This window comes from Festucalex cinctus, chromosome 4, assembly GCF_051991245.1.
Source record: "Festucalex cinctus isolate MCC-2025b chromosome 4, RoL_Fcin_1.0, whole genome shotgun sequence".
Lineage (NCBI taxonomy): Eukaryota > Metazoa > Chordata > Actinopteri > Syngnathiformes > Syngnathidae > Festucalex > Festucalex cinctus.
The window spans coordinates 30,638,992-30,665,459 of NC_135414.1; the positions used below are offsets into that span (position 1 = coordinate 30,638,992).

The following is a 26,468-nucleotide window of genomic DNA, read 5'->3' on the forward strand; positions in this document are numbered from 1 at the left end:
GTGTTTGTTGCAAAGTATCATGGATCGCTGTCAAAGCCAGACAGTGAGCGAGTCATGTCTAGCTTTCTATCTATGACGATATGAAAGTGATAAACAATGATTACATATTAGTCCTACTGTAGTTTTTTTTTAAACTCTTTATTAGCAATAAGGTATTGAACAGTAAGATTTACTGTATGACAATTTGGTCCTACTGTTTTTGCCGTAGCATGTCATCGATATGGCAAATGTGTTGCGCATGCGCACTGTGCATTATGTTTATCGTTGCTCGGACACGCGCTTCACTCAAACGGCTCCGAAACAGACTTGAAACCACAACACATTACGTGCGTCACAATTTTACTGGACTAAAGCAGAATTAATTCAAACTTCGTGTCCAGGCAAACTCAAACTCGTCTGGGTGCACGTTGAAGCTTCTCTGGCTAAAATTAGCTTAGCTTGCTAGCCGCTAACAAAGAGACGCGTGTTGGTGATTATGGTGTAAAAAATGTGTGCGAGAAAGACCACAGACTACAAGGAGGAACTTTGTGGAACAGAAGAGGACGTCAAGCCCCAATTGAACCAACTGGTCACGCTTTGTAAGTTGGAACCTCGAGTTGCCTTGCACAGAGCAGGTGTGTTCATTTCTTCCTCTCATTTGCTCACAAAAAAAGTACTTAAAAATATTCCTGCGGGTTTAAAAAAAAAAATGAAATCCTTATTAGCGTTTTAGGTTAAATTTAATTTGACATTAACATTCAATAATGTGTGTACTAGGTGGAGCTGATGGTGTCCCCTCATCATTATGTGGTGAAACTCTCCATTACAGAAGTTTGGGTATGACTGGGGGGGGGGGGTCTCAGGGGTCACAAGGAATGCTGAGAATCAAAATTGATGTTTTGCACCCCATTAAAATACATTGATTGAATAGCCAAACTGAGAATAATTACATTTTTGCTGGAACTGTTTGATTTGCCAATTTGGTCACAAAACGGAGACTAAATTCTAGACGGCCTAAAAGGAGGTCTAGTTTCTAAGTCTAGTCCATTTGCAAATCTTTTTTTTTCTGTCTTTCCGAGATTGTCAGTTGTCATGGTAATGTGCAACGGTTGAATGAAGGCAACTGGACTGTAGTTTGTCTCATCTCTGTGTTCTGCAGATGTCAATGAAGAACATTTCCGTCCTGAGCGGCGAGAGTCAGACTGCCCACGAATTAAACAGGAGGAGGAGGACCCGCAGCCTCCTCGCATTAAAGAAGAAGATCAGCAGGAGGATGACGTCACCACGTTTCCATTGACTGGTGTCTGTGTGAAGAGTGAAGATGACGCTGGCCTCGTAGCTCCACTTTCAGATGGTGACGACGGATCCTCACACTCTTCCGACTATGATGATGATGATGATCAACCCACAAAAGGTGATGTGACGCCTCATGATGACAGCAGACGAGCGAAATGTTCTCAGTGTGACAAAACTTTTTTCGACAAGTCAACCTTGAAAAGACATGCGAGTATACACAGTGGAGAAAAACCTTTCGCTTGCTCGGTTTGTGGTAAACGGTTTGCTATGAAAGATGGTTTAACCAAGCACACAATAATACACACTGGAATGAAACCTTATGCTTGCTCAGTTTGTGGTAGAACCTTTGCTAGAAAGTCACATGCAAACAGCCACATAAAAACGCACACTGGAGAAAAACCGTTTGCCTGCTCAGTTTGTGACAAAAGTTTCTCTAGAAAGACACATTTAAAGATACACACAAGAACACACACTGGTGAGAAACCTTTTGTATGCTCCGTTTGTGGTAAAACGTTTTCGACAAAGGCCTATTTGAAAGGGCACAGAAAAATACACGCTCGGGAAAAACCTCATGCATGCTTAGTTTGTGGTCTAAAATTTTCTGTCAAGAAAAAATTGGCAATGCACACAAGAATACACCCTGGTGAGAAACCTTTTGTCTGCTCGTTTTGCGGTCGTGCATATTATACAAAGGAAGCTTTACAAATTCACACAAGATCGCACACCAGGGAAAAAACATTTGTCTGCTCAGTTTGCGATAAACAGTTTGTTTACCAAAGTGGATTAAAAAAACACGTAAAAACACACACCGGGGAAAAACCTTTTCTTTGCTCAGTTTGTGGTAAAACGTGGTATACAAATAAAGATTTAATCATGCACTCGAGAATTCACACAGGAGAAAAACCATTTGTCTGCTCCGTGTGTGGTTTAACTTTTACTTTCAAGCATAGTTTAGTCCGGCACGCAAAAACACACAGTGGAGAAAAACCTTTTGCCTGTTCGGTTTGTGGTAAAACATTCTGCACAAAGAAACTGTTAACAAATCACACAACAAGACACACTGGGGAAAAACCTTTTGCATGCTCCATTTGCGATAAACGCTTCTATTTCAAAAGTGATTTAAAGAAACACACAAGAATACACACTGGGGAGAAAGCTTTTGCCTGCGTAGTTTGTGGTGAAACGTTTTCCGTAAAGGCAACCTTAACAATGCACACAAGAACGCACACTGGCTAAAAACCTTGTGCCAGCTCAGTTTGTGATAAGATTCATTCGAGAGGAACTTTTGATAAAACACACTGAAAACACGTTTGTTTTTTTTTCCTTGCTCAATTTGTTGTAATAGATTAAGTGATCATCGGCCTCTTTTGTTTTATATTACCCACAATACTTTACGGCATCATAGATGCCGTAGATGCCCCGCCTACTGCCTGAAGCCAGCTGGGATAGGCTCCAGCACCCCCCGCGACCCTTGTGAGGAGTGAGTGGTCAAGAAAATGGATGGATGATTCTAATTGAAAAAAAAAAAAAAGTACAATGTAGTATATTTAAAAAAAAAGGTGCATCACAAATACAGTACAATCTTAGTAAACAGTAGCTGAACATAAAAAAAAAAAAATGGATTTATACAGAAAAAAAGCTGCAAATATAAAATCTGAAATACCCAAATGTGTATGAGAGGGATATCATTTGCGTGAGAGAAAAAGTGAGCAAGCGCAGCTTCTTTTTCAAAATGCAAATGAGTGCTTTCTCCATCAGTATATCAAAATTTGTGTACTGTACTTGCCATTTTGCCAACAAGGTTTGTAGGTGTGCGAATGTAATGATCACTCAGCATCCTTTTTAAACAGAGGAATTGTTTTGTGGCTTGACTGGGTGGAATGTTTTTTGTTTTGTTTTTTTTCCCCGCAACTTAAATTCACTCTGAGTTGATGAAATTTGTACTGGCACTTGGATTTGTCTTGTAGAAATTTGTCTTGTAAAAAAAGGACATCAGCTTGATAAGCTGCGACTTCACCCTGTACCTTTTTGGTTTGTTTTCTTTTCCTGTACAATTGACTATTAATATTTTATTATTTTAATTTTACCTGAGGCTAATAAAACAAAAGTCAAAGTTCCAGTTTCCTTCCAGTGGCTTTCTTACATCTCTAGAATCATCTTCAACATTTTCAAAACAGTAATTTGGATCCATTGAAAACGTGAGACTCTTTCTCAAAATCCTAACTTCATCTGGATGGGTGAGCAAAATATGTTCTTCTTCCCGGGGTTGCAGGTGGAATAACAACAAATAACACTGCATTAAGCCCATGTTCAGACGTGAACGAAAACTGTTAAATAACAAGCTGTGATCTGTGTCTGCCTCAATGTGGAAACTTCAGCAAAAGCTCGACATCCAACTTAAGAACGTTGCAGATATTGTTATTTATTTGTTTTGTCTGTGCAGTTTCGTGGTCGTATGTAACTCAATACCCGAGTGTGCATCTTTTGGCTTACATTCTGCAGACAAGTATACAAACACAAATGATGGTTGTAATGCAAGTTTCAACTATCATAAACGTTGCTACCAAACATCATTTACTTTATGATGATCTATAAATGAAGTCAACAGAGATATTGTTGGACAATGGCTGAATTTGCACGTTACTTTGTTTTTGCTCTGATGGGGAAAATGTAAACATCAACACCAGCAGTTAGTACTTGAGTAGTCTTCTCGCTGAATTCATATATACTCTTACTCATATTTTATTATTTATATTTACTTGAGTAATGTTATTCTGGACATGTAAAAAAAAAGTCGTACCAGGTCTGTCTTATACTTATGATATATTATTATTTTCTAATACATGTGCATTGTGCAAGTACTATTTACGTATTTTGTCCTAGTGGTTTAGCCGTACAATGTCATCAAAATGGCCGACCTCGTGCGCATGCGCACTGCGGATGTGTAGGCCCCACAGTTTGTGGACTTGGACTCGCTCAACAACCAGTCCTCGCGAATTACCACTATAAACAGACAAGATCCACGACACAGTAAATTCATTATTACTTTACTGGACTAAACCAGGAGAAATTACATCTTAGTGTCCGGATAAGCTCGCCTGATTGCACGTTAACGCTTCTCTGGCTAACTTTGCTGTGCTTGCTAGGCGCTAACAAAGAGACGCGCGTGAGCGATACATCGCCAAGAGGAGATCCACTGAGTGCAAAGTGTTGCGATTGTGGCGTGAAAATGTGTGCAAGGAAGACAGTAGAGTACAAGGAGGAAGTTTGTGCAACAGAAGAGGACGTCAAACCACAAAGTGGCCTACTGGAAGTGCTTCGCAAGTCGGATCCTCCAGTTGACTTACGCAGAGCAGGTTTGTTCACTTCGTCATCTCACTTGTTCTTTAACTACGTAGAATATGTTTTTTTATTTATATATTTGTTTACAATTTGCTTACGTCACATATGCGCGGGTGCTAAGGTGCACAACGCATCTGCGCATGCGTGAGGAGCTCCTGAAAGAGATGCTGCTTGACTCGTAGGAAGTGGCACAACACCAGCTTCTGTGTGCAGACTTATAGAAGCCAAACAAGGCAGAGCCTGGGTGGGCACACATTTAGCCCTTTAATTATCAGTTTACTTATTTATGGACAGTACTGTGATGTTACAGTGTTAGTACTCAGTTACTATGTACTCAGTTACTATGAGTTGTAAAGTCATCAGATAAACTAACTTTTTCTTGGGGTCCTTCTGTGGGACACTTTGTAAGTAGTGAGTGCTCGAGGCCATTTTATTCTTGCTGTCCTCGCTGTCTTCTTTTTCCAGCTCTCAGAGAAGACGTCAAACATCTGTTTGGAAAGTGCCGTAGTCGGTTTAACTCTTTTGCTCATCTCTTCAGTCAAGCCAAGTGGACTACACTTATTTGTTGAAGACATTTCACCTTTTATCCAACCAGCTTCTTCAGTTTATCTGATATCCCGTTAAACATTGGCTCGACATTTTAGCAATGATAAAATGCAACGTCAGAGTCGCAACATAAGACTTGACGGAGCAAAGCTTTGACTTTTTTTTTTTTTTCTTGTGTCAGACCTCAGTGAAGAAGATCTCGGTCCTGAGGAGCAGGAGTCCCCACAAATTCAAGGGAAGGAGACACCCCACATTAAAGAAGAAGAGCTGGATCTCTTTCAGGACGAAGAGGAGGAGGACCTGGAACCTCCTCACATTAAAGAAGAAGAGCAGGAGGATGAAATCACCAAGTTTCCATTGACTGTTGTCAGTGTGAAGAGTGATGATGATGATGATGATGATGGAGGCTCGCAGTCAGACGGCCTCCTAGCTCCACTTTCAGGCGACGACATGACGTCGCACTCGTCCAAATGTGACGACGATGATGACGATTCTGACGAGGCCGATGACTGGAAAAGTGAGACGACGCGTCACGCTGGCAAGAGACGAGTGAAATGTTCTCGCTGTGACAAAACGTTTGCCGACAAGTTATCCCTGAAGAAGCACAGGACAACACACGCTGGAGAAAAACGTATCGTCTGCTCAGTTTGCGGGAAAAGATTCTCCAGAAAGACGCATTTAAGAATGCACATAAGAACACACACTGGGGAAAAACCTTTTGTCTGTTCGGTATGCGGTAAAGAGTTTTCGAGGAAAGATAACCTAACGACACACACCAGAACACACACTGGGGAAAAGCCCTTTGCCTGCTCAGTTTGTGACAAAACATTTGCCAGTAGTATAGAATTGCGAAGGCACTCAAGAACACACACTGGAGAGAAACCTTATGCCTGTTCCGTATGTGGTAAACGATTCAGTGGGAATGGACAATTAACAAGGCACACAAGAACACACACTGGAGAAAAACCGTATTCCTGCTCAGTTTGTCAAAAAACATTCACGAATAAAAATACTTTAATGGTACACACAAGGACACATACCGGAATCAAACCTTTTCTTTGCTCGCTTTGCGGTAAAACCTTTAATACAAAGGAAGAGTTAAATAGGCACACGAGAGTACACACGAGAGAAAAGCCGTTTGCCTGCTCGGTTTGTGGTAAAACCTTTACGGCAAAGGAAGCTTTAAAAAGGCACGCAAAAAGACACTCTGGAGAAAAACCTTTCGCCTGCTCCGTTTGTGATGAAAGATTCTTTGCCAAGGTACAGTTAACAACACATGTCAAAAAGCACACTGGTGAGAGACCTTTCGCCTGCTCAGTTTGCGGTAAAACGTTCACCGTAAAGCAAAACTTAACGACGCACGCGAGAACGCACACTGGCGAAAAGCCTTTTGACTGCTCGGTTTGCGGTCGAACGTTTGCCGCAAAGGCCAACTTAAAACTGCACACGGCAACGCACACCGGTGAGAAACCTTTTCCCTGCTCGGTTTGCGGTCAAACGTTTTCTGTCAAGCAAAGTCTAATTCGGCACACGAGAACGCACACTGGGGAAAAACCTTTTGCCTGCTCAGTTTGCCATAAAAGATTCTCTATAAAGTCAAATTTAACATCTCATGCAAAAACACACACTGGTGAAAAACGGTTGCCTGCTTAGTTTGTGGTAAGAGATTCATTCAAGGGGAACATTTGATAAGTCCAGTCCAGCCCTTGGCAGCAATATGTTCAAAGCAAAAGGAAAGCTGTGGCTCAGAAATTAAATTGTGAACTTCCTTCTATAATATTGTTGGAGAATGGGCAATACCAAAAGCTTTTTTTATTTTTTTTTATTTTATATTTTGCATCGTTTTAGAAACACTTTGCACTTGTGTGGCTATAATCTGAATTGTTTGAAATTGTTCTATTTTATGTCACTGTACGTATGTTCTTTTTGTAATTTTAGAGAACTGCTCTTTATTTCTTTATGTTGCTTTTCAATGTCTTGAACTGTGTTGTGAATGCTTTTGTTTGTGTGAGCACACTGAGTTGCCTTGTAGCTGTATATGAAATGTGCTATGTAAATAAAGTTACCTTACCTAAAAACATCCATCAATTTTCTTAACCACTTAGTCCTCACAAGGGTCGTGGGGGTGCTGGAGCCTATCCCAGCCGGCTTTGTGCAGTAGGCGGGGGACACCCTGGACTGGTCGCCAGCCAATCGCAGGGCACACAGAGACGAACAACCATCCACACACAAAAGCACACCGAGGGACAATTCGGAGCACCCAATGAACCTGCCATGCATGTCTTTGGAATGTGGGAGGAGACCGGAGTACCCGGAGAAGACCCACGCAGGGACGGGGAGAACATGCAAACTCCACCCAGGAAGGCCGGAGCCTGGACAACCAAATAAATAATATAGAGCAAACTGTCATGGCAGCCGGGGTTCCTTTTAATGTTTTTTTTATTTATTTATTTTTTTTCCCCATTTTTATTTTATTTTCTGATCAGGGGCAAATACCACAAGTTTTAATTCTTTCTTTCCCTTTTCATTTCTTTTGTAAAGAATGAAATATTTTTTTTAATTGAATTGAATTGAATTATTTTTGGTTTCGAATCGAATCGAATCGAACACGGATTCCCATATGCCAAGGCAGTTTGTGGTGAACAAAATCGTGCGCGGCCCATGCGGGAGGTCACATCTCTCTTGATACGGATCGCGGCCCATGTGCTTCCTGTGTCTGGGTCCTTGCGGGGACGCTGAAGTCGCTCAAGCCGCCCGTCGTCGCTTGCTGGCCGGCTACACTACAGCGCGGAAAGTCGCCGTCTGCTGCTCGGTGGGGAGCGAGTGTGGACGAGGGGACGGGACGGGACGTGTGGCCTTAGCGGAGGAAACAACGACATGCCGGCGGTGTCGAAAGGGGACGGAATGCGCGGCCTGGCCGTGTTCATCTCCGACATCAGGAACTGTAAGTTTGTCTTACTTTAGCCGCCCAGATAACATAAAAGCAGACTTTATGACGTGTTCAACTGCAAGCGAGGAGTCGTTTGTGGACATGATGGAGTGAATCCGGATGTCTCCGGGTCTTCACACGCTTATAAATCGTAAATGTGAAGTTCAAATAAATCCCAGACTTTTTGACAGCTAGCCGGCGAGCTAATTAGCTGCTAGCTGCAAGCTGCTATTTTCACGTCGAAGGGCGTGATCGCCACTTTTGGCAAGCAAAAGTCACACTTTGAAAATTACACAAGTCCTTTCAAGAATATTTGAAAATAGTGACCCATTCGAAATGTACTCACCTGTCACTGTTTTACTCGATTTAATGCATAAATTCATACTTGACTGAGAGATAATAGCTTTTGTGACAAGTTTGAGTCACACAGTATTGTTTGGGTATCATATTACAAATTAACAGGAAATGTGATGCGGTCTGTTTGTTTTTTTTCCCTTTGCTGATAATGTGGAAATAAGTGACATAAAGGTCCCCTTTAACAAAACAAGGGATATTTGATTGAAAAGAATCATTATGTCTAATAAACTGAAAATATCTGATGTAATAATCAACCCCTTCGTAAACATCATCATCAAATTAACATTTCACAAAGTGGCCGAGCATTAATTGTACTTACTTTTCTCTATATAACTTAACCCATTCCATAAACAATACGGAAAATTCACTCGACATGACGATGACTGAACTTTCTTTAGGGTATATTGAATGACTTTGATATTTGAAATATCATATTAACATCACAATGGCAACTCCTGGCAACAGTCTTGAAATTGTAAGCAAATGTGAGATAGCTATCTTGAAAATATACTTTTACCTGTCAATCATCTGCGCCAAACATGAATTGATCCAAGAGGAATTTGATCATCTTTGATATTGTAACTTGAAATTTTGGGGTTTGCTTTCAGGTAAAAGTAAAGAGGCAGAAATCAAAAGGATCAACAAGGAACTGGCCAACATCCGATCAAAATTCAAAGGTAACTTGAGGCAACGAGTGCTTGCTTGAACATAGCTATATTCATTTGTCCCTCTCCGGTTGAAATGTCCTCCGAACCGGGCACATTAAAGAGAATTCATGCGTGTGCAGGCGACAAGGCTCTGGACGGCTACAGCAAGAAAAAGTACGTGTGCAAGCTGCTCTTCATCTTCCTCCTGGGCCACGATATTGACTTCGGACACATGGAGGCCGTCAACCTGCTCAGCTCAAACAAGTACACAGAGAAACAAATTGTAAGCCTCAAACTGGTAAAAATGATGTTATTATGAGGGATGTAATGATATCTAAACACCACAAAAAGATATTATCATAATATGAAGCTTACGAGCACGATAATTATGATGATATTGTGGGGAGGTTGGCGATATTTTAAAAAAGGTTGGCATATTACGCTCCCCTTCATCTGACAATTGGTGTAGAATTTGAACATAGGAGGGCCAAAACATCCCTAATGAAAATTCAATTGCACTAAAAAACTAGCCACCAGAGGGTGCTAGAACTGCACAAATGGAAATCAACCAGACTTTTTGAACATGTAGACTAAAACCCCCTTTAATAAACAACTGGGACTAAATCAGTTTCCATTTTTGTCGACTAATGAAGACGGGACGGAAATGTCCTTCCCTTAATAAAAACTGGACTGAAATCTATGGACATTTTAGTTCATGAACAAAAACGAGACGGATATTATATGATTTTGTAAAATCTTGTCTTTGATAATCTGTCACGTCTGTGACACACAACAAATGGGACAGACAGGAAGTGGATTCACGGTGAAAGGTTAAATTTTTTTATTTATATATATATAGTTATAACTTATTAATTCAACAGCTATAACGTTCCAGCAATAATGTTAATGCGACTGCTAACTAATGCTAGCTAACTTACTAGCTAATTGCATGAGCCATAGTAGCCACTGTAATTGAAGTGAATGTGAAGTATTTTTTCATCAAAAAGATGAGAAAAAGTTATGTGAAATAGTTTTAGATCTGAAAGGATTCAATATAATCTGCTGGCAAAAAATGTACAGGGTTAAAATGGTTGTCCTGACTAAAACTAGACTAAAATGTTGACAGTTTTTTGTTGAGTAAAACTAGACGAATAAAATGCCATTTTGTTTTCGACTAAAATGTCGGATTTTTAGTTGACTAAAAATGGACGAAATAAAAATGAAGTTGGACTAAATTTAAAAATTGCAGACAAAATGAACACTAGCCCGAAGCACGTTGTGTGTATATATATATATATATATATATATATATATATATATATATATATATATATATATATATAAAAAAATCTGACAGAATTGTCCGTTAATGTTTCATTTTGCCCCCGCGTTGCCTTCAGGGTTACCTGTTCATCTCGGTGCTGGTCAACTCCAACAGCGACCTGATCCGCCTGATCAACAACGCCATCAAGAACGACCTGAGCAGCCGCAACCCCACCTTCATGAACCTGGCGCTGCACTGCATCGCCAACGTGGGCAGCCGCGAGATGGCCGAGGCCTTCGCCACCGACATCCCGCGCATCCTCGTGGCCGGGTGCGTGTCGTCTCCGTGCCGCGCAAGATATACAGCAAATGATGTCGCTTGATGAAGAACAAATGTCTCGCCTAAAGTTTGAGAGGCCTTCTTACAGAGACTGAGCTGCTTGTTTTTTTTTTTGTTTTTTTTTGTGCAATTCAGGGACACGATGGACAGCGTGAAGCAGAGCGCGGCGCTTTGCCTCCTTCGCCTCAACAAGACGTCACCTGACCTGGTGTCCATGGGCGAGTGGACGTCCAGGGTGGTCCACCTGCTCAACGACCAGCATCTGGTAACACTTCTTACACCCACGACAAAACCTGAAGGGGCCAGAGATCATCAGTAAGGATGTAACGATATCCGAATATCATGATATGAACGTCACGATACGATAATTATCACGATATTGTGGGGGAGATGGCGATATTTAATAAAAAAGATCCCAATATTGTAAGAAAAGAAAAGAAAAAGAGCTCATCCTAAAAAAAGCACCATATTGTGCTTTTTTGTACATAACAGCAATACATATAAACCACCTACAATCTCTAATAGCAATATTGAGGCACTTATTTGCATTTTTATTGCTTCACAAGCAAATTCGGTTCCCCCTCACCTGACAATTAGCATATATTTTAACCATAGAAGGCCAAAACATCCCTAATGAAAATTTAATTGCACTAATAAACTAGCCACTAGAGGGTGCTAGAACTGCACAAATGAAAATCAACCTGACTTTTTTTTTTTTTTTTTTTTTAACAGATGTGTCCCTTTTAAATATTGTGAACATGACGACGACGATATTGTGGCAGTTTTAATATCACGATATTGCCCTTATCGTGACATCCCTAGAGATCAGATTAGGTTGTTTTTTTTTCTTTCTCTTGAAAGGCTGGCAGGTTCTCCGGCTTCTTGTCTGCCATATCAAATTGAGGCTGCTGTCACTGAATCTTGAATTCTTCTTCTTCTACTTCTACTACTACTTCTTCTTTTCTTTTTTTTTACGTTTTACGATTGTTTAATTTGTAATTGTGTAGTGTAATCATTGAAATTGTAATTGACTTTGGATTAATTGCACAGACCTAATACAAGTATAGTATTTTTACCAATTACTTATTCTAATCTAATCTGACGACGCCATGCTTGAAAAGAGTTTTGTCATTTTGTTTTGAAGCAGGCATTTTTTTTTCATTTAACCTTTATTTATCCAGGTAAGGCAATCAAGAAGAGATTGTCATTTACAATGCTAACATGGCTTCAGAATTTTTCGGTTTATTTTGGTTCTTTCCAAGACCCAACAATCACGTTTAGTTTTTTTTTCAGGGCGTGGTGACGGCGGCCACCAGCCTCATCAGCAGGCTGGCCCAAAAGAGTCCGGATGATTTCAAAACGTCCGTGTCGCTGGCGGTGGCCCGGCTCAGCAGGGTGGGTGTCACTCGGCAGCTAGGGGGGGGGGGCGAGATCTGCTTTTAATGAAATTTTAAAAATGTTTTGCACAGATTGTGACGTCGGCCTCCATCGACCTTCAAGACTACACGTACTACTTTGTGGCGGCGCCGTGGCTCTCCGTGAAACTGCTGAGATTGCTGCAGTGCTACCCTCCGCCTGGTATTTATTCTTTACGTCTTTGCACATGTGCGTGATGCGATGTGATTAGTAACATTAATATTTCATTTAGGTCCAGTGGATTTCCAAGTTAATTAAATTCCACGGTCAGTTGTAAACACCGAAGCTCAATAGGACGTATAGATGCGGTTAATTAGAGTAAATTTCAATTATTGCGCCTGTCGATACACATTTGGAATCTGTTAGCATCCTTTTATGTTTACTCGAAAAAGGCAATGATGTTGTCATGTTTATATTCTGAAAGCATCTGAAACAACCACAAAACAGTGTTCATATAATCATACATAACTTACCATTTCAGTCAATATTTAAAATGAACTTAAAGTAGATTTGTAGTTAATTCAATTCTTCCATGCCAAAAATTGTTCCCTTATTTGCTCTCCAAAACGTATAAATACGTTCTATTTTAAATATTACTATGCCCCCAAAGACGTATTTATACGGTTTTTAATCTTTTTTTTGTTTTTTTTTTTGCTATATTTCCTTCATAGAATATTTGATCATGAAATGGGGTCATTATTTTTGAATCACCCCGTATGTTGTTAATTCATTAAATTAAATTTACATAGAATTCAACTTGGGTATTTCCAACTTTATGGTTAAAATAAACTAAATCGAAACACTTTTATTAGAACATATTACAAATGTATTTAATTAAATAATTGGTTGAATAATTATAATCAAGTAAATTTTAATCACATCAAAATTTAGCAGGAATATGATTTCACATGTAAAATTAGGAAAATAAAAAAAGCAAGTAAAAACAGTTTTTTGTTTCATAAATAAATGGACAATTCATTATGATTAAATAATAAAAAAGAGTGAAAAAAGAGCGAGCATTGTTTATAATTTTATATATTACATACTGGTAGACATTACAACCCTTTTTTTGTATCTCATCTATAAATGACTTGGTTCTTCTATTTTAAAATCAAGTTGTTTATCGTTTTTAATCAAACTCCCAACTTGTTGATACCATAAAGTGAAGTAGTTGAGTTATCTTTCTGTTGTCATCCACAGAGGACGCGGCGCTGCGAAGTCGCTTGACCGAATGTCTGGAGACCATCTTGAACAAAGCCCAGGAGCCTCCCAAGTCCAAGAAGGTTCAGCACTCCAACGCCAAGAACGCCGTTCTCTTTGAAGCTATTTCGCTCATCATCCACCACGACAGGTCCAAAACTTCAGCAAACACTAAATAGACAATGTCAACAATATTGGTTAAACCACGGTAAATGCTTCAGCGTATTTCCGGGCAACTCGATTAACTTTTGAGGCTTACTTGAACTGAAAACATGATTAAAAACTCGTGTTTGGAGTTGCCCGAAAAATTCAAGTGTAGAATTAGATTTTTGGCCTCACGTATTTTTTATTTTTTTTATTTTTTTTATTTTTTTTATTTTTTTTATTGCATTCACTTGGGAAGAAAAAAAAAACTCCTGTTTTTCTGACACATTTTTTTGGGGTGGAGCTTTGTTTTTTGTTTTTTTGAGTATTTTTTTCTGTTTTAAAAACATGAGGAACAATTACTCAGAAAAACAGGGGGGAAACATTAAAAAAAAAAAGAAAAAAAAAAGGAAAAAATATATATTCCAAAAAACAGCACCAACTTCTGTTTTTCAGAGTATTTTTATTTTATTTTTTTTTAACCTTTGAACTCCCAAGTGACCTGTTGCAGACCACTGATCTGTGTATATGACTGGATAGCCGATAGCCCATACACTTGGAGTTCAGAGGTAAAAAAAAAATAAAAAATAAATAAATAAATAAAATACTCTGAAAAACAGAAGTTTGTGCTGTGTTTTTTGGCATAATTTTTTTCTGTTTTTTTTTTTTTTTTAAATAATGGTTTCCCCCCTGTTTTCTGAATATTTTTTTCTCCTGTTTTTCTGAGTAATTTTTTTGACAGAAAAAAAATACTCAATAAAACAGAAAAAAATATTGAAAAAAAAAAGAACAGGAAAAAAATACTCAAAACTCCCCCCAAAGAATTAGTCAGAAAAACAGGAGTTTTTTTTTTTCCCCAACTGAATGCAATACGCTTCCGTACAAACAACGGTAATGCATTTGAGAAGAAGGCTGAAGTCGTCATTCAAGCTTTTTTTTGCCCTGTTTTCTGAATCGCTCTGACTTGATCAAATGCGCCCTTGAAAGGATTTACAATTTCTTCCTGTGTTGTTGTCCAAACAGTGAGCCCACCTTGCTGGTGCGAGCGTGCAACCAATTGGGTCAGTTCTTGCAGCACCGCGAGACCAACCTGCGCTACTTGGCCTTGGAGAGCATGTGCACGCTGGCCAGCTCCGAGTTCTCCCACGAGGCCGTCAAGACGCACATCGACACGGTCATCAACGCTCTCAAGGTCAGCCATGGCTCATTGCAGAAATACAACTGAAAATGTTGTGCATGCATATTTTAAAGAGATTATGTGCAAGCATCAACATCAAAATTACAGACAACACTATACCCGTAGTTCGGCGCCTGCCAGTTTGAATTGTGGATTAAAATAAATAAATAAATAAATAAATGTTTTTTCCCGTTTTATGTGTGACTATAGTAAATATAGTTTATGCGTGTTTTTTGGAGAATTTTTTTAGTTTGGAACATTTCTGTGCTTGTTTTGTGGCAGACGGAGCGAGACGTGAGCGTTCGGCAGCGTGCGGTGGACCTTCTCTACGCCATGTGCGACCGCAGCAACGCCAAGCAGATCGTGGCGGAGATGCTGAGCTACCTGGAGAACGCCGACTACTCCATCAGAGAGGAGATAGTATGTCACGGCAAAAAAATTACTTGTTCAGAAATGAGTCATACTAAAGTAGATATGAAAAGTCTACAGGTCTTTGTTCAACTGCCTTAAACAAAAAAAACAAAAAAACAAAAACATAAATAAGAGCAAAATGAATAATTTCAAAACATCCATTAATGTAAACTAATACCTGACAACTCAATTGGACTTCGTCAAGTTGCAGGGAATTACGAACAGTTCAAAATACCAGTCAGGAAACATGTCAGGAAAGGCCTACTTGAACTTATGAACTTTAGTTGCCATTATTTCCAGGGGCTTTAACTAAGTGACTGGCAGCCATTTTCACAGAAGCAACCCCCCTCACTCCTGGCTGTTTTACTGGATTTTGACTGATTTTGCGAGGCCCACTATTGCTATAAAAACATGGAACGTACCAAAAGAAAGATTTAAAATCTATTTTTTTCATCAAGGGAAAAAAAATATTTCTATCTTTTTCCGTTTTGCAGCAAATAGCGATAGAATATAGCTAAGTTTCATAATTTTTCACAAATCTAATTCGAATTGTGAGTATTTGAACTTTTTTCAACATGGCCCTGCTTGATCGCCTTTGCTCTGCTGCCACCTGCCGGCCGTTTGTGTAATAACTACCATTTTAGGCTGCATCAAAGCCTTCTGTATGTGCTAGCATAAAAAAACGTATAAATACGTCTTTGGGACACTTAAAACATTTAATATTTATTCATACATTTTTGGGAGCAAATTAGTTATTTAGTTATAGATGTGTGCTTAGTTTGAATTCTGAACACAGCTACATTTTTATTTACTAGAGTGGGTGTGCACACTTTTGCAAGTCCCTTTCAAGGCTTTAAAAAATGTACAGGTTATCTTGCAAATGGTGAAAAAAAAAAAGTTTTGAAATGATTTAACTTCACATCACAACATCCAGGCATTTGAACAGGGGTGTGTACACTTTCTATAACCACGGCATATCATATTTGATAGTTTCCTCTCTTATGTCTTCCGCCAGGTGCTCAAGGTGGCCATCCTGGCCGAGAAGTATGCAGTGGACTACACCTGGTACGTGGACACCATCCTCAACCTGATTCGCATGGCCGGGGACCACGTGAGCGAGGAAGTGTGGTATCGCGTCATCCAGATCGTCATCAACCGAGACGACGTGCAGGGCTACGCCGCCAAGACCGTCTTCGAGGTGAGACCATCCAGACGCGCCGTCCTGGACTTGGATGTCGGTCACGGTTTGTGATTTCCCGCTAGGCTCTTCAGGCGCCCGCCTGCCACGAGAACTTGGTGAAAGTGGGAGGCTACATCCTGGGCGAGTTTGGCAACTTGATTGCTGGAGATCCGCGCTCCAGGTACCGACTCCAAAATCATCCACATTTAGCGTTTGTCCGAAAGGAAAAAATGAATAAACCAAACCAAACCAAAGTCTTTAAAGGCACAAAATCATTGAATCCTTTATTGGCATGACAATGTCTTGAAATGGGGGTTTTGTTAGCAATTTTTATTTTTTTTCTCTTTGGAGGCCCATTATCATTGTGATACCATATACAGTGCTCAGCATAAATGAGTGCACCCCAACAGGTATGTAAGAACATCTTTACTACAAAATACTATACTACAAAATGCTCTCTGTGGGCCATTGATTACAAACAAGATGTGTTAATTAGTAACCCCCATATCTGGAACTTTATTAGTGATAAACCGAAGTGTTTTTTTTTCAGGGCCGATACCGATTATTAGTAGTCAAGGAGGCCGATAACCGATATTTCAAGCCGATATTCATTTGCAATAAAAGAGAAAATAATAGCGTAAAAAAAAGAATAATAAAAAAACACTTTTTATTTTCATTTTAAACATATAAATAATAGATAGTTCTGTTTAAAAAAAATGTTAACAGAAGTAGAAATTGTAGGGAGTTTCCAGGATCATTGGCTATCATTAAGCTAAATAAAAAACTAAGCAAGTAAATAAATAGTTTTCTAAAGTGTTCTACTGTAAATAGTTTTCCAAAATTTCAACATAATTTCTTAACTCATTCACTCCCAGCTATTTTCATGTTCTATATAACTATATATAATTTTATAATGGAACCTTTCATCAGAAAAAAAAAGTATATTTGTATCTGTTTTTACATTTTGCAGCAATTAGCATTAGAATTAGCAAAGTTTCATCATCATTCACAAACCTGTTGAAAATACTGGGAAAAAGAGCTCGTTGTAACATGGCCCTGGCTGATCTATTATACTTTGCTGCCACCTACTGGCCATTTTTTTTTTTTTATTTGTATAACTACCATTGCTTTAAGCGACCTCTTCAGGTCAGAAACTGCATCAAAGCCTTCATAATGCTCTAGCATACAAAAACTTAATTTAAAAAACAAAACAAAAAAAACAAAAAAACAACAACGTATAAATACGTTTTTGGGAGTGAATGAGTTAATTTAGTTTTTTTATTTCTATTTTTTATTTATTTATTTATTTATTTTTTATATAAATTAAAGTGTTGAGACTTCCCAGTGAAAAGTTCCCTGTATCTAATTTTGGGTTTTCGTCAGGGTTCGTAAAAGGTTTCAAAAGATCTTCACAGGCAGTAAAAAATTCTCTCAATATGTTCGAAATGTCTTTGCAACAAGTAAAAATTGTCAGCACACAAAATTTGTTACGTTCGCAAACATTCACCGCTCAATGAGACGCCCGCTTCATCGGCCTTCAGATTCGTAAAAAAGGCCGATGCCGATATTTGTCAAAATACCAAATATCGGCAAATATTGCTAAGTCTTCCCATGTGGTGCTTGTTGTCGTCCGTCAGCCCTCTGGTCCAGTTCAACCTGCTGCACTCCAAGTTCCACCTGTGCTCGGTGCCCACGCGGGCGCTGCTGCTGTCTGCCTACATCAAGTTCATCAACCTGTTCCCGGAGGTGAAGGGCACCATCCAGGAGGTCCTGCGCTCGGACAGCCAGCTCCGCAACGCCGACGTGGAGCTGCAGCAGAGAGCCGTGGAGTACCTGAGGCTCAGCTGCATCGCCACCACCGACATCCTGGTGCGTGACGACACGCTTTCCAATCTTCAACTGCTGCTCTGGTTGCGCGTTTTTTTTTCCTCGTGATACATCATCATCTTTTTGAGAGGATCTGAGATGCGTGCTTTGACATATGAGTGACCCCAATTGAAGGGATGCTTGACTCGTTGAACAATTTTCAGCAGTGAAAAGTTAATATTTTGTCCAGAATGAATTTGATAACCTCATTATTTTTCATGTACAATTAGTACCTTTAAAAAGTAAATTTTCTACTTGCTGTCGACTGATGATGACATCACCTGTGCTGAGGAAGTAGGTGACGCCCAATCATGGCTCACCTGTTTTCTGGGTTTGGTCAGTAAACTGAGCCATGATTGGTCGTGACCTACTTCCTCAGCACAGGTGATGTCATCATCAGTCGACAGCAAGTAGAAAAAATGACTTTTTAAAAGGTACTAATTGTACGTGAAAAATAATGACGTTGCCACATTAATTATCGACAAAATATTAACTTTTCACTGCTGAAAATGGCTCAATGTGTCAAGTATCCCTTTAAGAGCTTTTCAAAAATGAGCAGCGGTTTGGCAAAGAGGGAACAATTAATCAAGGAAGAGGCTTCAAGTTTACACGCCAACGAAATATAATACAAAGAAAATGACACATTTTGTATTAAAAAAACAATGCGACGCTAGCAACATCGATAGTTGGGGTTTTAGAGGCAATGAAAGGATACTTGAAGCAGCACGCAGATAATTGAACAATTCTCGCAAATAAGCCTCTCACAATAAGAAATTTTGCTTGACAATAAGGATAAAATTGCAATTTTCACATCATTTTACAACTAATACAAGGATAATGGTATCATAATGCAATTACAGCCTTTTAAAGATAAATGAACGTATTTGATGTATCCGCACTATTTTGTTACTTTTTTTTTTTTTTTTTTTTTTTGCCTTCACAGGCCACCGTCTTGGAGGAAATGCCTCCTTTCCCAGAGAGGGAGTCTTCCATCCTGGCCAAGTTGAAGAAGAAGAAAGGACCCGGTAACGTGCCCGGCATCAACGACACGAAGCGCAACGTGAACGGCGCTACGGAACACAACAACGGCGAGAACGGCGGCGGCGGCGGCGACACCGACGCCACCGCGGTAACGGCAAAGTCGCACGCTCGCTTTTCTTTTTTGTCTTCATGCTGACTTGCACTTCTTCTCCTTTTTCCTCCTTTTTTTATGTCCTCCCGCCATCAGTCCTCTCCTTCAGTGACGATGGCGCCTCTCGCCAATAGGCCGCGTCCCGCCCACTCTATTCCCATCATGCTCTCTGCCGGCACGCTGGTACAATCCGGCAATCCGGCATCGGGCCTCTCGTATCATCGGCCACGACATTAGATACAGCTGCACAAATCACACGCAAGAATGACGGTGTACCTAATATTGTGGCCGATGATTGCGTCATGACGTTTGCAGTGCTGTGACTTGCTAAAATGATCACATTAACCCATTTGCTCCCAAAAACGTATAAATACGTTTTATTTTAAATATTGCCATAGTCCCAAAAACATATTGTTTTTTTATGTTTTATTTTTATTTTTCATGTAAGAGCATACAGAAGGCTTTGATGCAACCTCTAAACTAAAGAGAACGCTTAAATCAATGGTAGTTATGACAAAAACGGCCATCAGGTGGCAGCAGAGTATAAGAGATCAACCAGGGCCATGTTGCAAAAGGCTCTGTTCCCCAGTGTTTTAAACAGATTTGTGATTAATGATGAAAGTGAGCTATATTCTAATGCTAATTGCTTCAAAACTGAAACAGATAGAAATATACATTTTTTTTCCTGATGAAAGAAGAGACTCTAATCTTTCTTTTGGTAGGTTCTGGGCCTTGCAAAATCAGTCAGAATCCAGTAAAACAGCCTGGAGCGAATGGGCTTGTTGCTTCAGCGAAAATGACTGGGAGTGAATGAGTTAACCCGCCTTTTTTTTTTTTCTTTAATACTTACTAAAGTAATTGCGCATTTTATGTAACGCAACTACCTCTTCCTGTATTTCTATTCCCCGTGGCTAAGGCATTAGCATAGCAATGTTGTTGTTGTTGTTGTTGTTGTTGTTGTTTTTATTTCGACGTGGCAACTTTTGACAAATTAACACGTAAATTTGATTTTGATTAGATTTGTCCAGTTGACGAAGAAGGTCCTTGGCAGTAGTGTCAATTTTGTCAAGACACATTTTTCACCAGACTCAAATTAGACTAGACTAGACTACAACCCTCATTAATAAACAAAAACCGGGACTAAATCAGTCTGCATTTTCGTTGACGAATGAAGACAAGACGAACATGTACTTCACTTAGTTCATGAACAAAAACGAGACGAAAATATGATTTTGTAAAATTTTGTCTCTGCTAATCTGTCACGTCTGACACTCGTGTGACACAGTCAAAGGAAACATTTTAACGTAGCATGAATAACGGCTATCACGTTCCAACAATAATGTTTAATGCGACTGCTAACTAATGCTAGCTAACTTACTAGCTGATAGCATGGAGCCATAGTAGCCACTGTAATTGTGTGTCAAGTTGTTTTTCATCAAAAAGATGAGAAAAATTTGACGTGAAATAGTTTTAAATCCGGAAAGGTTCAATAAATTTGCTGACAAGAAAAATATACAGGGGTAAAATGGTTGTCCTGACGAACTCAAACTAGACTAAGACGTTGACAGTTTTTGTTGACTAAAACTAGATGAATAAAATTACGTTTTCTTGGACTACCAATAAAGAGTAAAATGCTCGATTCATAGTCGACAAAAAACGGACTAAATAAAAATGCGATGAGGTTGACTAACTGTGATAAAAACTAGGGATGTAACGATAAGCGCGATATCGTCGTCGTCATGTTCACGATATTTAAATGCAACACATCGGATTTACATTTTGTGCAGTTGTAGCACCCTCTGGTGGCTAGTTTTTTAGTGCAATTTAATTTTCATTAGGGATGTTTTGGCCCTTCTATGTTTAAAATCCATGCTAATTGTCAAAGGAATGGACAGGTAATAGTGAACCGAGTCAATATGTGGAGGAAAACAACATAACATAATAATAAGAACATACAAATAATGAAACATAACGACGTCATCACAATATCGTGATAATTATCGTATCGTGAGCTTCGTATCGTCATAATATCGTATCGTGACGTTTGGATATCGTTACATCCCTAATAAAAGCTAACAAGCGTCACTGAAATTGGACTAAAACTGAGACAGACAAAACTAACGCTACTTAGCAGTGAATGACCTAAAAACTGGCACGTTTTTTTTTTTTCAACCTTTATTTAACCAGGTAAGAATGTTTGAGAACTAATTGTGTGTAAACTGCTTATCCCCAAAGCTAGCATTGCTTCTCATTGTTTGGGTCATTGTCAAGTTTTCCAGCGTAATTTTTGGCTCTGCGCTACGCAACTTCAAACTTTGCCGGGAACGTTTGTGCGGAAATGAATTTGGACTGACGCGTCGCCCCACCCGCCACGCAGAACTTGGCGCATCCCTTCAACGACCTGCTCAACCTGAACTCGCCGCCCGCCACCACCGGCGGCTCCAGTCTGCTGGTGGACGTCTTCTCGGACGTCACGCCGGAGCCCGTCTCGGCCTTCGCCTCCAACCCCGACCCCGGCGTGTCCGACGAGAGTTTCAGCAGGTTTGGAACCGACAAAAACTGCCACAATAAATCTCAGAATTCATGAAATTTTTAATCACGATGAGGATTCTTAATTTTTTTTTTTTTTTAAGTGTAACAATAAGTTCAACTGATATTTATTTCTGCAGGTTTGTGTGTAAGAACAACGGTGTTCTCTATGAGGATCAACTTTTGCAGATTGGCCTGAAGTCCGAGTACCGGCAGAACTTGGGTGAGCGGCTTTCATTCCTCTTTGGGAATCTTACCAAAAGGACACTTTCTGGTTTTGTTCACTTAAAATTGGTCAATGAAACTCGTCCTCCAGGTCGCATGTACGTGTTTTTTGGCAACAAGACGTCCAGCCAGTTTGTCGGCTTCTCCTCGTCGGTGACCAGCCAGGACGCACTCAAAGCTCATATCCTTTCTAATGCTACTTTCTTTTCTTTTTTCTTTTTTTTGTTTTTGTTTTTCATTCGTCAATTGATTTCAGAAGGCTAATTCCTACCTAATTACTATATTTTACTCATTTTCTCCCAAAGATGTATAAATATGTTCAATTGTAAATGTTTTAAGTGTCCCAAAGACGTATTTATACGTTTTTTTTGTTTTTTTTTTGTTTTTTATGCTAGCGCATACAGAAGGCTTTGATGTAGCCTTTCAACTGCAAAGAACGGTTGAAGAAATAGTAGTTAGTTATTACACAAACGGCCAGCAGGTGGCAGCAGAACAAATGAGATCAACCAGGTCCATGTTGGAAAAAAAGCTCAAATACTCACAATTCTAATTACATTTGTGAATAATGATGAAACTTAGCTATATTCTAATGCTAATTGCTGCAAAACGGAAATAAATAGAAATATACTTTTTTTTTCCTGATGAAACAAGAGACTTTAATCTTTCTTTTGGTAGGTACTTCCATGTTTTTATAGCAATAGAGCCTTGCAAAATCAAGTCAAATCATCTTTATGTCAAAATCCAGTAAAACGGCCGAGAGTGAAGGGGATTTCTTCTGCGAAAATGGCTGGGAGTGAATGAGTTAAAATCATTTTGATCATATTCAAATTTCTTAAGATGTGTTTTTTTTTTTTTTTTTCGTGGTAGCTGCAAGCAATTAATTGTTTGTGGTTGCTTTTCGTCCCGCTCTGCTCCACTCTCGTGTGGTGTTCCACAGGGTTCAATTTTGGGGCCCCTCCCTGTCCGTTTGTTCTTTAACAATGAATCCACAAGTGAACGTCCACGCCAAGGCGGTGGATCCCGTAATCGAGGGCGGCGCTCAGGTCCAGCAGATCCTCAACATCGAGTGCGTGTCGGAGTTCAGCGACGCCCCTCTGCTCGACATCCACTTCCGGTACGTCGTCCCACGCTCGCTCATGTTCGCTGCATCCCTAAGTGGCTGCTTTTTAATTAAAACATTGTATTTGCTACATCCATATTTAATACGAAATAACATTTTCCCCTCAAAATAGCAACTATTTTTGCAGATTTTTGCAAATTTATGAAAAAGTTTTACTTGTTAATGACTTTTTTTTTGTCACATTTAAACTTTTTTTCCATTGAAATTGTGCTTCTACCTGATTTTTTTTTTTCTGCATATAATAATACTTTCTCATATTACATCATTCTTCTGCAACAACATTTTTTTTCAAAAAAAAATAAAAATAAATCATGACTTGTTTTCCGATGTTAACCTTATTGATAACAAGTTAGCATTTTTTCCTCATAAAATGCAGACTTTTTCCTCATGTTGATTCTCCTGAAATTACATTTTTCTCTTGTGAAACAGTATTACTTTAAAACTATATTTTAACTTTACTCTTCTGAAATTGTTTTTACCGTATTTTTTTCCTCCCAAAATGACCTTTTCTTCATTTAACAATTCCTTTTACAAATTTCTGTTGTTGTAAAACTATGACTTGTTTTTTTTTATATTCTAGCTTTATTGTCCCGAAACAAAAACTTAAAAAACTTTGACAACTTTTTTCATAATGAATCTCCTGAAATTATTAGTTTTCTCATAAAACTTTGACTTTTCCTATAAATTCACATTTTTGCCCCTCATAAAACGATTTTTTTCACATATTACAACTTTTTTTTCTCAAACTATTCAAGTTATTCTCATAAATTTATATTTTATCTATTAATTTTCTCACATTGCAATTTTATTCTCCTAAAATAGAAAGTAACATTTTATTTTCTTAACAAATATTACATAATACGACAACATGTTTCTTGTAATAATGATTTTGTATACTTTCAAATTTTGGTGGGATCGCTTCTGTAGTACTACACCGAAGGTGCGCAACTGACTAAAATTTCAACTTTCTCATAACAAAGAGAGTGGCGGATGTGTGTGCGCAGGTACGGCGGCGCCCCACAAAGCATCTCCGTCAAACTCCCCGTCATGCTCAACAAGTTCTTCCAGCCCACTGAGATGACGTCGCAAGATTTCTTCCAGCGCTGGAAGCAGCTTGGCCTGTGAGCGTCTCACGCGCACGCACACAGACGCCTCAAAAATAGCCACCCGGCGGCTGTAAGCCACTTCAGCCATTTTCCTCTCTTCCAGTCCGCAGCAGGAAGTCCAGAAGATCTTCCAGTCCAAACACCCGATGGACATCGAGGTCACCAAGGCCAAGGTCGGCTTTCGCCACGTTTTGGGGAAAAATTGAGCCTGTTGCTAAGCATGCTAAGGTAGCATTAGCATGCTAACTTAACATTATTAACATGCTAAGCTAGCATTAACATGATAAGTTAGCATGCTAACTTAGCATTAGCATGCTAACTTAGCATTAGCTTGCTAAGCTATCATTAGCATTAGCTTGCAAACTTAGCATTATCATGCTAACTTAGCATTAGCATTACCATGCTAAGTTAGCATTAGCATGCTAACTTGTTGACAAGCCATTACTATATATTTTGGTGGAGATGGTTGTTGACATGAACATATTTTGTTTTGTTGTTAACACTCAACTTGTCACTTGTTAGATTTTAGGATTTGGCGTGGCTCTGCTGGAGGGCGTGGATCCCAACCCGGCAAACTTTGTCGGCGCCGGCGTCATTCACAGCAAAACTTCTCAGGTGGGATGTCTTCTCCGGCTGGAGCCCAATACGCAGGCGCAGGTAAACATCAAAAACACACAATTTTACATCATCCCATCGCATTAAAAAACAAATGCACGTGCAAGAAGACGTTGACTTTGAGTTTGATTTTAGTTCCTTAAAGGGTCAGTGTGTAGAATTTAATACCATCCAGTGGTGAACTAATAGAATGCAACAAATGATGCCTCAGAGAGACAACACTTCGTAAGCCTCCCAACCAATTACAACGTTGGCTAAGTCCTTTACCTTTGGGAATCCATAGCAGAAAGATGGCGGCAAACATGACAGCCTCCTGTAAGGTGCGGCCTGGTCTATGTAAGATAATTAGTGATTACTAGACTAGAGATGCGCCGATATTCAGCATTCTGACGAATATCGGCATCGGCCATTTTGAAAAATTACATGGCTGATAATAGATCCATTTAACAAAGTTTTCAAAAGGGGGGGGGGGGTACTCAGGGAACTAATTATTTAAATTTTCATAGCTGCTTCTGACCCTGGTTACTTCTGTCCTTGAAATTAAAACTAAGATAAGTAAAATTTGAATTTTAACGTGCGCCTGTGTTTGTGTCTCTTCTCGTCAGATGTATCGTCTGACTCTGCGGACCAGCCGTGACACCGTGTCTCAGAGACTTTGTGATCTGCTCTCAGATCAGTTCTAGAAGCTTCTTTGTACAGTTTGTGAGTTGTTGTTTTTTTTTTTTTTTGTCCCAACGTATTTTTTGGCACATAGCTTTACGGCCTTTGACTGGCACCGCCCCCAGCGTGCTGACCTGTGGCTGAGCACACTGTTACAGAGTTGTTGTTTTTTTTAAAGAAGGATGGTGCCATCTTGTCACTATTTTGCATGTGAGTATGACATCACCACGTAGAGGCCGCTTTAACACTGTATGTTGTTCGCCGGCTTTTTAAAGCAACACACGCACACGCACAATTTGTACCGGAGCTCCCAATGGTGCCTTTTTTTTACGTGAAACACTAGCACACTGCCTTCACTACTTCCACCTGAATGCATTTCACACACTCTATTTTCTAATGTTCCTCCACTGCCTTAAGAATTGTTTTGTTTGGGAATAAAAGCTTTCTCCTCAGAAAGAGCCACTCATAATCCGTCTATGCAACTAATAAAAATGTCATTGAGAAGATGGCGTAAGGTGCGAAAAATCATTTTTAGAGCAAAGTTGTAATGTGCTATATAAACATGGAACCTACCAAAAGAAAGATTATCTTCTTTCATCTGGAAAAAAAATACATTTGTATCCATTTGCATTTTGCAGCAATTAGCATTAGCATATAGGTAAGTTTCATCATTATTCACAAACCTGTTGAAAACACTGGGGGAAAAAAAAGCTTGTTGCGACATGGCCCTGGCTGATCTCTTACACTCTGCTTCCCCCTGCTGGCCGTTTTTTGTAATAACTACCATTGCTTTAAATGGCCTCTTCATGTCAGAAACTGTATCAAAGCCTTCTGTATACACTAGCATTAAAAAAAATATATATAAAAAACATACATATGTTTTTGGGAGTGCGGGACAAAGTATTAAAAAATATATATTTATACGTTTTTTGGTTTGAATGACTGCAATTGGCTGGCAACCAGTTCAGGGTGTACCTTGCCTACTGCC

The 26,468-nt window shown here is 39.4% G+C and overlaps 3 protein-coding genes across 8 annotated transcripts; all 3 read left to right on the plus strand.

Moving 5' to 3' along the window:
* The first annotated feature begins 235 nt into the window (after window positions 1-235).
* Window positions 236-3,388, plus strand: LOC144018106 (uncharacterized). Of its 4 annotated transcripts, none has more exons than XM_077520253.1 (3): window positions 236-614; window positions 757-816; window positions 1,139-3,388. In XM_077520253.1, the coding sequence occupies exons 1-3, from the start codon at window positions 488-490 to the stop codon at window positions 2,509-2,511; spliced, it is 1,560 nt and encodes a 519-aa protein (XP_077376379.1). In that variant the 5' UTR covers window positions 236-487; the 3' UTR covers window positions 2,512-3,388. The 4 variants fall into 4 exon arrangements, with proteins under 4 accessions (XP_077376379.1, XP_077376380.1, XP_077376381.1 ...); XM_077520254.1 differs by having other exon boundaries at window positions 236-578; XM_077520255.1 differs by lacking the exon at window positions 757-816.
* Window positions 3,389-3,951: 563 nt separating this feature from the next.
* LOC144018104 (uncharacterized) lies at window positions 3,952-7,235 on the plus strand. 2 transcript variants are annotated; one of them, XM_077520251.1, is made up of 3 exons: window positions 3,952-3,964; window positions 4,422-4,631; window positions 5,345-7,235. In XM_077520251.1, exons 2-3 carry the CDS (start codon window positions 4,505-4,507, stop codon window positions 6,814-6,816), a joined length of 1,599 nt encoding a protein of 532 aa, XP_077376377.1. In that variant the 5' UTR covers window positions 3,952-3,964; window positions 4,422-4,504; the 3' UTR covers window positions 6,817-7,235. The 2 variants fall into 2 exon arrangements, with proteins under 2 accessions (XP_077376377.1, XP_077376376.1); XM_077520250.1 differs by lacking the exon at window positions 3,952-3,964 and adding an exon at window positions 4,075-4,078.
* A 623-nt stretch (window positions 7,236-7,858) lies between these two features.
* On the plus strand, window positions 7,859-25,989 carry LOC144018109 (AP-2 complex subunit alpha-2-like). Of its 2 annotated transcripts, XM_077520259.1 has the most exons (23): window positions 7,859-8,107; window positions 9,058-9,126; window positions 9,237-9,379; window positions 10,497-10,690; window positions 10,835-10,964; window positions 11,993-12,094; window positions 12,169-12,277; window positions 13,316-13,466; window positions 14,483-14,651; window positions 14,919-15,056; window positions 16,063-16,245; window positions 16,311-16,408; window positions 17,865-18,096; window positions 19,037-19,222; window positions 19,322-19,408; window positions 21,603-21,766; window positions 21,895-21,977; window positions 22,071-22,159; window positions 22,969-23,093; window positions 24,104-24,220; window positions 24,309-24,378; window positions 24,728-24,862; window positions 25,426-25,989. In XM_077520259.1, exons 1-23 carry the CDS (start codon window positions 8,041-8,043, stop codon window positions 25,501-25,503), a joined length of 2,919 nt encoding a protein of 972 aa, XP_077376385.1. In that variant the 5' UTR covers window positions 7,859-8,040; the 3' UTR covers window positions 25,504-25,989. The 2 variants fall into 2 exon arrangements, with proteins under 2 accessions (XP_077376385.1, XP_077376384.1); XM_077520258.1 differs by lacking the exon at window positions 19,322-19,408.
* Window positions 25,990-26,468: the final 479 nt, after the last annotated feature.

Coding starts and splice junctions, on each gene's coding strand:
- LOC144018109 (XM_077520259.1), top strand. CDS start 8,041: ATGCCGGCGGTGTCGAAAGGGGACGGAATGCGCGGCCTGGCCGTGTTC. Junction 18,097..19,036: donor TCGCCACCACCGACATCCTG/GTGCGTGACGAC, acceptor TTGCCTTCACAG/GCCACCGTCTTGGAGGAAAT. Junction 21,978..22,070: donor CGAGTACCGGCAGAACTTGG/GTGAGCGGCTTT, acceptor CTCGTCCTCCAG/GTCGCATGTACGTGTTTTTT.
- LOC144018104 (XM_077520251.1), top strand. CDS start 4,505: ATGTGTGCAAGGAAGACAGTAGAGTACAAGGAGGAAGTTTGTGCAACA. Junction 4,632..5,344: donor AGTTGACTTACGCAGAGCAG/GTTTGTTCACTT, acceptor TTCTTGTGTCAG/ACCTCAGTGAAGAAGATCTC.
- LOC144018106 (XM_077520253.1), top strand. CDS start 488: ATGTGTGCGAGAAAGACCACAGACTACAAGGAGGAACTTTGTGGAACA. Junction 615..756: donor AGTTGCCTTGCACAGAGCAG/GTGTGTTCATTT, acceptor TGTGTGTACTAG/GTGGAGCTGATGGTGTCCCC. Junction 817..1,138: donor TCTCCATTACAGAAGTTTGG/GTATGACTGGGG, acceptor TGTGTTCTGCAG/ATGTCAATGAAGAACATTTC.